Raw genomic sequence first — 12,999 nt, forward strand, 5'->3', positions numbered from 1 at the left:
TATTTTTTAATTTAAATAGTTAAAAATTCCCTGCAACAACATTTGCATATCCTTCTTATTAGAGGTCCATAGTTTTGTATTCTGTCATCACTTTACTCCTCTCGACTTCAAGATACCTGGATTTGGCCTCTTGTATGCTAAATCCGAGTATAATTATACTTTAAAAAATAATCCTCTGACCCCTTTTCTCCACTTAAATTTGCATTTCCCAAGGAGGTATGTGTGTGTGTGTATGTGTGCACACATACAGTATTTGGTTGTGGTTACTATTTTTAGGAATTACTATTTACAACTGGTGTAGAGTGATTCCTCTTCTTTATTTTACCACTATTGATATTTTCCTGTCATTTACAACCTTTCACTGGAACCCATTAAATGTCCTATGTTGTTAATGTACCAAGTTTGAAAATTTGCACTTTACACCTATGGGAAAGGAGGTATAAATTCAGTAAACAGTATATGTAAAAATGTTTACACTTAAGTTATTTTTTTTTAAAGATTATTTATTTATTTATTTTTCTTAGAGAGAGAGAGAGCATGAGTGGTGGGTGGGGGGAGAGGGAGAGAGAGAATCTTAAACAGGTTCCACAGCCAGTGTGGAGCTTGACAATAGGGCTTGATCTAACGACCTTGAGGTCATGATCTGAGCTGAAATCAAGAGTCAGAGGGTTAACAAACTGAGCCATCCAGGTGCCCTAATAGGGTAAATTTCTAAATATTCCTCCAAGTATTGACCACCAAAAGTTGGAACTGAAAGGAACCTCACCTATCACTGATTCTCTCATTTACAGGTGAAAAATTGAAGCTTGAGTGGTCAATGACTGGCCCATGAGCACAAAGCACATTCGCAGCAGAGCTGGTGCTCGAAGTCAGTATTCTATATCCCTGCGTCCTCTCTCGTCCCTCCGAGTCTACTCTCAACAAGGCTGCTATTGATCTTGCTTCAATAGTTTGTCAGATCACATCACTCTTCCGTTCAAAATCCTCCAGTGATTCCCCATTTCACTTGAAGTAAAAGCCAAAGACCTTAGAACATGTTAAGGCCCTACATTAAACAAAGCATGCTTCCCATCCCCACCAACACACAGATGCACAACTCTGTGACCTCACCTCCAAGGACTACTTTTCTCTTCCTTTACTCAGCTCCAGACTGGTCTCCTCCTCAGCCCACTTTAAGGTCATAATCTATCTTCACCTTCAGACTTGTAGATTTGAAAACTTACCACCCTGTTATCCCTACAAACTAAAGATATTACCCTGCCATTATTAACTGAAACCTGAAGTCTCACTTCATGCTGAGTTACATAGCTTTTAAAAGTTTAACTGGAGTAATGATGACCACACATATGTATTTTACTTGACTCAATGAATGATAGAATTTTTTCAAATAAAAGATTCCACCACCAAAAAAAAAAAAAAAAAAAAAAAAGTTTGAGTAATGATGACCGCACAGAAAGGTGAGGGCACTTATTGGCCATTGTGGTAGGATGCCCGGTAAGCTTTGTACTAGCAGACGCTGATGGGGTTTCTGCATCAGGACAAGGGAGAAAAAAAAATCAGAATAAAGCAAAGTAAGCCCCACACTCTCTGAGCCTGGGCAAGCATGAAGCCTCTAGTGCCTGAGTCACACTGGTTGCTTCTCTTTCCCATAACTCCCCTGGAAACAGTTGGCGACTAGCACTGCTTTCCATGTCACAGAATTTGGAGCTAGGAAGGACCAAAGGTATCATTTAGCCTAGTCCTCTGACTTCAAAGATGAGGACGCAGAGATCCCAGGTTAGGCAGACTGCTCCAAGGCTCATAACCACTGGCAAAATGGGTACCCTCATCTTGGCAGTGGATGAGTGCTCTGGCCACGCAGTGAGGTGGGATATGACAGGAATGCAACGGATCAGGGATCAAAGGTGTTGAGAACTGATGCTGTCATCACTGGTTTTCCTTAGTAGTGCCGGTAATAATTATTTACAAAGGAAGAAGCTCACCTAGTCGCTCATGTCCAAAAGTTGTGTTTTGCTTTTGTTTCGACGCAGAAGTTCTATACGTATTGACATTTAATCAAAGCCAAAATCTTAAAACAGACACCCACCCACCCACGTACACACACACACTCATACACAAGCTTCCTTGGACAAGGAGACACTGTCTTTAGGTTGCAATTAAGGAGCTATGCCAACTATTGGGTAAATCTTTTTGGAGCTTAGCCACATTACTGCGAGTCACAAAATCCTAAGATCAGCCCCAGGTGACACGCACAGAGACCCTGAGTGTAAATACATTATTAATGTCATGGGGTTAATCTGATCTTCCAAACCCCTGGAGATTTGAACAGAAATTTTAATGGTGGTTGAAAGGGGGAAAAAACCACAGCAGATTGGATAAGAGAGAACAAGCTACGTGGCTTTTTCAACTTCAGGTCACAGGCTTGAGTCCAGTCTAAGGTTAGGAATTGATATCTTATGACAGATGTTTGGTGACCTGTGTGTGGAGGGAAGTCAGTTCAAGTTTCGTTTCACCTTTTCTGAATAGGTGTGCTCACCTCCATCCAACAAAGATGTTTGAACTGTGAGAGCCTTAGCACCAATTCTTTCATAGAAAGCCCAAAATGTTAATGGGAATTAAATAGAGTTATCTTTTTATCCTTTTTAGAGTAATGCTTTCCTAATTTTTTCTAATCTCAAGAGTCTTCCATTGTCATTGTGTACACTGTTTTTTTCTTTCTTCTAGGAATCTTTTTGAACAGTTTCAAATTGTTGGCTAAGGGTTGTCAGAACAGATGTGCTTTCCCTATCTAGAAATAGCCTGAGGTCAGATGTAATTTTATTTAAGTTTGTGATCCATTTGGATCAAAGGTGCTTTAGGATAGGAGGCTGGTTTAGAAATAGCTTATTAAAATTTTTTTAAAAAGTAAAGAATTTAGCTACTCTTGAAGAGAGAGCCAGAATATTTGATATTTGGATATTTGAAAGGAATATTATTTTCTCAAGAATTTTTTAACAATATGTGAATTTTTAAGATCCTTTTGTCATAATGTTTTATTTTTATATTAGCTTCAGTTTATTAGGTTCAGTTCATAATCAGACTAAATAATTTTAATTGCTAGCAATGATGGAATTAAATTCACTGATGTTCTCATCTTCTGTTCTTGTCCTACTACAATGTGTGTGATAGAGTAATCAGCACATATTTTATCTTAAATAACTATTTTTTACAGATTTTCTGTGATTTGAAATTTAGGTGTGTGGAATTACATATTATTTTAAAATGAGTGAATAGATGAACTTAAAATTAAATTGTACATGCCATGTGCAGGTAGAGTAAAATGGAAATTCATTGACTAAAGGATTCCAATTTTACTTCCCTTTTGATGGTAATTCCTGAGAGCCATTGTGACCACATGTGTGGTCACCTGGTATCACAAAGTCATGCTGAGAGAGGTAATTAGATGGTTTAGAAAAAGCTTTCTCAAGCTTTTCTCATTATAATACATTATAGAATGGCCTCAATAAACAGCACTTTATTTTTCAAAACATCTTTTTTTTTTTTAAAGATTTTATTTATTTATTTGTCAGAAAGAGACAGAGCACAAGCAGAGGGAGTGGCAGAGGGATAGGAGAAGCAGGCTCCCTGTTCAGCAGGGGGCCCGATGTGGGCTCCATCCCAGGACCCCGGGATCATGACCTGAGCCGAAGGCAGACGCTTAACCGACTGAGCCACCCAGGCGCCCCTCAAAACATATCTTGACTGCAAAGTCCAGAGCTGATTTAATAATCTAGGCAGTGATCCAATTTTTAAAAACACTTTATAGGGGCACCTGGGTGGCTCAGTTGGTTGTGCTTCCAACTCTTGATTACGGCCCAGGTCATGATGTTAGTGTCGTGGGACTGAGCCCCGCACTGGGCTCTGCACTGCGCATAGAGACTACTTAAGATTCTCTCTCTCCCTCTCCCTCTGTCCCTCCATCCCGCCCCCCTCTATAAATAAATAAATAAATAAACAAACAAATAAATAAATAATAATAAAACACTTTATATATGTCCTCAGTTCTCGTCTCATTGGCATTATGATAGTTCAACATAATCACAGACTTTACAGACTTAAAAATAACTAACAGTCAGTTGATGAATAGAAATAAACTAAAATGTATTGTAGTAATTGATAATGTATTTATTGTATATGATTATTATATATTATACAAATAAATCTATCTATATATTTATTATATAAATGTAAAAATTAAAGAAATCTGTTAAAAACAAAATGCTACATAAACAAGAGGGAGATAGTTGAGGTCATTCCATTTACATTTTCTTGCATTTGATCTCCAACACATTTCAATGATATTTGTGGTTGCTCTTGTTTAACTTTGAAGTTTTCCTTTAAAGTTCTCTCTTCCCTGACTTCATGGTACATTTTACTGACCTGCTTTAAAAAAAAAAATATTCTGTGGAGTAATACGCTCTCTAAGTCATGACATTACATGTTAACTTCGAAGCAACTCTGCCCGACTGCCTCCCTCCCAAATCCCGAGATTCTACGTCTGTGCTTTGAGCAATAGTTGCTAGTGGGCAAAAATATGTGCCTTCTTAGTTTTCAGTCCCAGTATATTTCCTTTGCAAATCCTACAATTTATTAAGTCTATGGCAGATTGACACAAACCATGTTCCAAAATAAACACACAAAAAGACCTTCATTACTATAATATCCAGGTTGAGAAAAACTACTATGGAAGCATGGAAATTCTAGTGAAAGCCTGCTGCCGTGCTCAGGGGTCGCCACTCTGTGCTTAATCATCCTTGGGCATGTGCTCTGAGAAACCCCAGGACTGGGGATTTTTGCATCACGAGGCAGGTAACAATGCCATCCACCTACTGTCAAGAGGTGATGCTGTAAAAGTGAAGGTTTTGTCTTTCTCTAGTTACACACTAAAATAAAAATATGTTCTAGGTTTTTCTTTTTGAATTAAAGAAAACACACACATACATCAATATAACTTTGTTTCCATGGGTCTGCCATATAATTTTGGTGCAAATGCTAACACTATCACAGAATTTCCTTAAGTTATCATTCAATCCCATATTAAGGGGGCTGTCACATACCAGGGCATATAGTTAACGGTGGCCCCTGGAGCTTGTGGGTCGTTCTGGGCGCTGGTCTTGTTTTCCCTCCTTCCCCTCTTTTCATGTTAGTATGATAGATGATAAGAGCTAATACTTACAAAGCATTTCAGATTCATGTGAGATTGTACATATAAAGTGTCAGGTGTAACCTTTTATTACCTGTTCTGCAGATGAAGAAACTAAGACTAGAGAGATTAAATCACTTGCCTAAGGCCAAACAACTGGCACACGGTGTGGATACAGTGACTGGAACTCAAGTTTGTATGCTTGACCCTAGATCCAGGCCGTCAGGGTTCCTCACTGTCCTGCCAGCCAGGTCTAGCGCTACAGAGAGTACTAACATGGCCCGTCACCAATCTCTGCTTCTTTTTTTTTTTTTTTTTCTGCTGCTTGAACATACTTCTCCGTCTTTCCTCCTGAACAGTCAGCTGACTAAAGGCAGAGAGTAGGAGAGCACTGGGGTTCAGAGCGTGACATCAGGTAACTGCCTTGGAAATATGGCTCTGGTGCTTGCTAGCTGTGTTAGCCTGGGCAGTTTGCCTAACTTCTGGGCCTCAGTCTCTTCATCTGTGAAATGGGATAGTAATACGTGCCTCACAGGGTTACTGTCAGAATTACAGGGGTCATCTCTGTCATGGCTTAACAAAAGTAAGTGCTTAAAAATAAATGGTGGCTATGATTGGTAAGAATGAAGACTGAAGGATACTTGCTAACAACACAGCTTGCTTGAGGACTAGTTTTGAGAAAGAAAAGTTTTTGAATGTCTCTAAAAGGGAGCGTTATGCTACTTTCTCCCATTTATAGGTAGTTTTGTGATGCCTGATACTTTCTTTTCGTTAGATAATACAGCTCCTGGAAAGCAACGACAGGTGGTATCAACAATAGCTCTTCTTTCTCCTCCTTCCAGTCAGATACTGTGAGGTGGTGGCAGCCACGTTCAGACAGATGCTTTTTACAAGTGGCAGAGTCTTTCTCTAGGGCCCAGATTTCTTAGTTTTTCACTTGTTTTAATGATTACCACAGACTACTGAGATTTATAGGCTCTATTTCCTCTGCCCTTCAAGTCTTAGATAAATATAAAGACATTAACGTAAAAACTTTCCTCACCTCAGCTGTGACTTATGGGACCTAAAATGTAGGAGAAGGCAGGCCATTCTCTACTCAACCGGAGGGACATTACATCGGCCGCTTCAGTTTCTGCTTCAGTAAAAAACATGATGCATGATGGAAAAATAATTTATAGATTGAACTGATGTATACTGGCATGCACCATATATATGCACATTTATATTTATTAAAACGTTTTATCAATAGGATTGCAAAGGCCAAAATAAAGAAATAAGAACACGAGAAATGAAAACTAACTTAACTAAACCGAACAAAAAATGACACTGACGTTATTTCACATCACCAAGGGACTTTTTGCTTTACATAAAATAATTGCCCCGTGAACATTCCTAGTAGATTTGAAACGAGATTCAACTTATTTAAAAATTGAAAACAGCATTTTTCACAGAGTATAGGGCATTCTGACGTAAAGTGTCAGGGACACTCCATAAAAAAAAAAATAGTTGGGTTTAATACCATGTCATTACTACCTCGATATAAAAAAATAACTGTGGTCCCAAATTTTACTTGTTAATCTACATTTTGCTTACATTTTAACTTAATGGTTTGGAGCCAGGATGTTAAACTACAAAGAAAGGGAAGGCATTAAAAAGTTTTTATATGGGGGCAGACTATTTCATTAACTTTCCAACCACTTTTAGAATGAAGTTATCTAATGGTTATTTCCACCTCTATAGCAAGTCTCTCCTAATGCAGTAATCTGATTGGCCAAAAACCTCAAAAATGCCATATATACAAAAACATTTTAGGATGGTGATTCTTCTTTTGCAATATTTACCAAATATATTTTGCAAGCTTTCTTTCAAGGAAACACATGCTTTCTTCCAACCTAAAGTATGCTTAAAAGCAGGCTTCTAATGATTTTCTGAGAAGGTATTTGACCCACAGTCCAGTCATCGACATATGCATTTATGTGCGTGATATATATCCACTACTACTTTTGATAAGCAAGTTGCTTTTTCTTCTGCTCTGACTTATTTCACTTGAGCAAAAATATACTAACATTTCATGGGCTACCATAAGATAGCAAATTGAAGGCAGAGGAAAACATGAAAGGTTAGGTCTCTGACAAACCTCAGAGAAGCAGGACATCAGCCCCAACGGGTTGATGAGCACTTGGATTTCATTAAACTTTCGATGCTCATGATTATGCGTGTGATTTACAAGCATGTGAAATCAGAGGCTGCCCCACTGGGGCTTGCCCCGGCACACCCTGCGTCCTCCTCCACATGCTCCCGTGGCTCGGGCGCCTGGGCCACTGTCTCTCAAGAGTCCCACCTCAATGGACTCAGTCACCCGGACAATCAGCAGCTTTCAGCCTTATGTCCTCTCCTCCCCTGGTAAAAGGATTGTTTCGAAAAGCATCTTTTGAAATGAGGATCCAAGTAGATAGAGAGGGACAGGAGTGCAGTCACACTTGTTCCAATGATAGACAAGTCTTTCGGCTTTGTCTGCTGCACGCTGCTAGCCAAAAGGGCTGCTGTGGGTGTGAGCCTCTCCGTCTTCTGGCCGCTCATGAGAACTAAGTGGCAGAGGAAGCTGCGTGTTGGTTTCCTTGAGAGGCCACCCTGTAGGTAACAGGTGCAGGCTTGTCCTTCCTGCACACACACAAAGCTAAGGCTGACTTTCAGATCCTTGGTAGTCAGAAGTTTGGTAAAATTACACTAGAATAACGTTTGGTGTCCTTGTCATTTTTACAAGGGTTTACAGATATAAACGCAAACTACACATTTTAGGAACAGGAACGCTCTTTTGCCAACTAGCTGAATACCAGGTTCCAGAAGGAACAAAAACAGGAAAAATTTATAGGCAAAGCAATAGTCCAGTTAGAATTGTTGAGATTTTACAATACTATTTTTCAAAACTTCATATCAAGAATCTTATATGGTGCAAGAATGAACTCATCTCCTCCCTCAAAGTGGACAAGTAATATGTATAGGCCAAGTAAGTGACAAAAGGTACAGGGCAAATGACAACTAGTACTCAACCATTTGCTCCCCATGGACACTTCAGTAATAGCACTTGGGCATCGTCTGGGCAGAGAAAGTGTGCCTCATTCAATGTGTAACTGACCCAGGGGTTTGGTTCAGTCTAGATCGGTGCCTCTCAAATTGGCTACACATTGAAATTGCTTGGGAAAGCTTTAAAATCATACCAATGCCCAGGTTCCAATCGCAGACAGTGCGATTTAATTTGGGCAGCAGAATTTTTGAAAGCTTTCAATTATAGTGTGCAGCCATTCCTGAGAACCACTGGCTTGTCATTCCCAAGGACTTCAGACAGATGAAGCTGGTTCTAGCACTTGCCAGAAGGGCTGATTCAGAATTCAGATATAAGCTCAATTTAAAAATTTCAAACTACCAGCATCTTAAAGAAGTTTTTACCCAGGGAGATAGATAGTATGATTTTTAAAATTTCTCCCTTTGGGATAAGACAACCACAAACAACAATGCACATACACACACATACACACCCACAAATGAAGATTTTAAAGACTGCTCACCAGTTGAACACTTGGATCATTCTTCAGTGTATTAGTGGTTAGCTTATACAGGGCACTGTAATCAAAAATCTACCAAATCACTACATACTTTTAAAACATTTTTCTGACTCACTCTTCACTTGGCAATTTCACAAAGCACAGTCTTCTAGGATTTGAGCTATTGTGAATGGGATCATCTCTTCCCAAATGAATGGCAGTTTAAATTCATATGGCATAAGAATTTATTCCATTAATCCAACTCGACAATTTGTTTCCTATAGCAAAGAAAAGTCAATTCTCTAGCTTGTGTTTTGCATTTTTGCATATGACTTTGGTTTGGTGAGACACAGACAATTATGTGTACTGAAATCTCCTATAATATAGGCAGCACACTATGGGTGTTTAAAAATAAGACATCATATTTTTAGCTTCAGACAGGACCACGTAGGGAAGAGTTGTCTAACTTCCCTGGATGATTGGCTATATTGATGACACTTCTCTGAAGTAGCTTTAAGAATTAGGGCTGGTAAAGGTTTGAGGATACCAACCAAGTCCAGCTTCTTGCCACAAAAAGGTCAATCCTTTACCAGGTGACAGAAATTCCTGTTGATTCTTAATTAACAATTAGCAGAAATGGAATTCCAGATTCCCTTATAGCAAGCACTAGCTTTTAGAAACTCTTGTAATCAGGAATTCCTCTTTATATTTGATTTAATATATTCAAACTGATCAGTAGTGAATATCATGGGGGGATCTTCAGGGTGGTTTGTCTTGTTTTCATTTCAAACAAAGGAAGGTTAGGTTTAGTATACCTTATTAATTTCTGTAATCTGAGTATTGCCATCAATACTTTAGGCAGTTAAAAAAGCTTTATGCCCCCTCTTAGAATTTTAAAACTGAAAACACAGAGAAGTGATATACATAATAATTATGAAAATGCTATTGGTATTATTTATGTAAAATGATTATTGACAAACACAGAATACTGCCATGAACACACTAACTATTCATATATCAAGAAGCCTGAAAAAATTACTGTGAAATAGGTGTGAAATTTTTTTTTTACTTCAGGAGTCTCTGAAGGGCATATCACAAAAATCAATGGTATGATCAGCTCATGAATGTGTTGGCATCTGCCCCATCATACCAACAGTAGCCTCTTCTAATAGTTCCAATTCGTGACTTGTGAGGGAAGCTTCATGGAGCCTAAGATAAAGGACGGTTGTAGCGTCACCCACCTGAGAACAAGGCTGTGGTCTCATTACTCACTATACACTCAACTATGCCATGGTAGGTTCCTATCTTATTGACATCATTAATCCCAAATTCAAAGAGAATTCAAATATCGCACTTTAAAAAAATACGTTATATTATGTATTCTACAAATGTAGAATCATGGATTTTGAAGTTTATGTTAAGCCCTAAAAGGCCTAGAACTGTCCTAGGAAACAAGGCACAAAGGGGTTTCTACAGAATTTCCAGAGGCCTGCAGAACATACCTACTGCAGAATCATGGCACTGTCATAATCTTCTTGTTCAATTTTATTGCCTGATGAAATGTCTCATGGTCGGAGAAGCAACCCAATGAATGGGCGTAAGTTGAAACAGAGGCACTCTGAAGGAACCCTAATTAAAAGGCTGTCATTCCTTAGGCAGGTAAATTGAAGTAGAAACGAGAACATCAGTTCTTTACTTCTTACAACAAAATTGAGCCCATTTCTTACACCTACACTTTATCATGCATTATCTTGTTAATACCAATATTTTTATTCAAATAATATTTAAAAGCTATATGTTATTCTTTCAAATACTTGAAAATATATTCTAAAGCCACTGGCAATGTGTATCATGGTTTATGTCCTTCCTCTCCTTAATGCTCTATGAAGGGACATTAAGGAAGTCATTCATGAGCAGGTTAAATAACACACAAGAGAATGATAAATCACATTATTTACACTGATAAAAAGAAAATACTGGAGTTACTCTAAATGTCTCATAATTAGGAAATGGAATACCCAGAAGAGATAAAAACTAAGTTTTTGAGAGAAGTTTTCAAATCTGGTAACATACTCATGACATATGGTTATGTCCAAAAAAAGAAGGCTAAAAAGATGTATATATGGTTTGATTTCAATTTTATTTTAAAGCTGCTTAGGAGAAAAGCAAGAAGAAAACATGTTCTTGTATGTTTCCACATTTATTAATATGGACCTGTATTACCTTTGCAGTCAGGATAAATTCATCTAATTTTAATATAAAAGCTGGAAGTATATAAAAATGTTAGTAGTGGTATTCTTTAACCGATGAGATTATAGGTGATGATTTTTAAAATACATTCCCCAATTTTTTCTTTCATAGACAGTACGTTTAACTTTCATAGTAAGAAAAATACACTGCTAGTGAGTAATGTACTTAATGCTGTATCTTAATTCTTTGCTCTTTAGGTACCACTGGCAGTGAATTCTCGGAACACATTTCCAAATGTACTTATTAAAGTCTTAAGTGCAAAACACTAATGCTTCATCTTAAGAGACTTTTGGTGATTTGCTGGGAATTCTAATGAAAACTTTTATCGGGAGAAAGTTGAAACTACTGAGTTAAACAGATTTGCCAAATGATCTATGTGTTGGTGCTGAAGTCCTTTTCCATAAAGGACCATACGTACCATAAAGGACTTATCTTATGCAGGAAGTCTTGGTGACACAGTCACAACACACAACTGAATTTGGGTGGTACCAGCAATACGGAATATGGAATCCCTGTATTCTAACGGAATCATTCTAATTATTTTGCATGGTAGGTAATGAATCGACATCAGGACTATACCTGTATTTTTTCCTGACTTGTTTCTTCTGGTTTTGATGTTCTTACCTTTGAATAGAGCTCAACAAAGCAAGGAGGAGTTCATTTCTATATGAGCAGAAGAGTATAAATCCTCCTTTGACTTTTTTTCCCCATGTCAGAATATAAAAGACAACCAGTTCTTCTCAAATCACACTATTACTTTGTTTCATTCTAAATCAGTCATGAGCTGTTGAATGTGCCTCAACTTTAAAACGTCACAGTTCGCTCTGTAGCTTCATCCTGCTAATAGTATCGCGTGTTATGCTCTCGCCAAAATTGACAGTAATTTTATTTACATACTATAGATTATTTAACGTGAGAATTCAAATTGGAGAAGTGAGGAAGAAGGCAATATATGCATATGTACTATAAAAATGGTCGATTATAGATGAGCACATTTGACTTACCTGTAAAAACATTGTACAAGGAAGGACCAGTAAAAGTAGCATTTTTCATGACAGACTCAAAAATGGATGCGGTAAAAGAATGCTTTGCTATTGCCAAAATAAGCAAAAGACCTCTTTGTTTCTACTAGCAAGTGCTGACACACAATTCTAAGTATGATGCCTGTTAAACAACATTTAAACAGGTACTTTATAAAACCAAGAATCATTTTAAATATATAAATTACATAAGGAAAGCATGTCAAGGTATCAACCTGAATGCACTGCTTCAGAGTCACCAAATAACATTAAAAATGTAATGTCACTGTCCCAGTTCAGTTGCCATAATTATTGTCCCCTTAGGTTGTCTCCTTATGTTCTCCTTAAACATTCTTTCTTTTATTACAAATACTTTCAGTGAGAGTGATAACCCTAAAATAAAATTAACATAGCCAGAGCAAAGATAAATAAAATTTAAAAAGCCAACCTTTATTCCACTTTGAACAAGTTTGTGAATGTCCAAATAAGGCTCCTTGAAAATTTCTCCTTCAGGGGTAAGTATCTTCACGTAACCTTCTTTTTCCAGAATGAAGAGACGGTGCGAGCCATCCCCACTATGCAGGGCGCCGACAGGCTGGCGCAGCCCACTCACAACCTCCTGAATACAGAAGCAGTTGTGTTTGTGCTTTCTAAACAAATTAAAGAAAACCAGTAAGCTTTTCTTGAGGTGAAGGAGGTAAAGGATGCACTTAGCATCCTTTTCAAAATATATTTCCTCTAGGAATCAATGGTTTTGAGAACCATGATGTGCCGTTAACCCCAAAGTCACAATATGATTCTTTTAAATTCTTTTCAGTGGAACAAATAGCCTTCTACCAAAAAGTCAAAGAGAGAATCAAAATAAGAGTTTCACATATTTTAAAATTTCATAAGTTCATCATCTTATCTTTCAGTGACTATAATTAAAATTAGCTCTACTCACAATAATTAAGCCTTACAGAAAGGCCCTCAGAGAGAAAGTTCTAAGATCTATTTATAAAACTCT

General features: G+C 37.7%; 1 protein-coding gene across 2 annotated transcripts in view; it reads right to left on the minus strand.

Moving 5' to 3' along the window:
* The window catches only part of HHIP (hedgehog interacting protein), a 95,535-nt gene that overhangs the window by 69,213 nt on the left and 13,323 nt on the right, over nucleotides 1–12,999 (minus strand). For both annotated transcript variants that reach the window (XM_035022997.1, XM_035022996.1), the window contains exon 4: nucleotides 12,442–12,643. In XM_035022997.1, the coding sequence (XP_034878888.1) occupies nucleotides 12,442–12,643 (202 nt within the window). The remainder of the gene's footprint in view (nucleotides 1–12,441; nucleotides 12,644–12,999) is intronic.

This window comes from Mirounga leonina, unplaced genomic scaffold (genome assembly GCF_011800145.1).
Source record: "Mirounga leonina isolate KUSES-001 unplaced genomic scaffold, KU_Mleo_1.0 Mir_176, whole genome shotgun sequence".
In the NCBI taxonomy this organism is placed as follows: Eukaryota; Metazoa; Chordata; class Mammalia; order Carnivora; family Phocidae; genus Mirounga; species Mirounga leonina.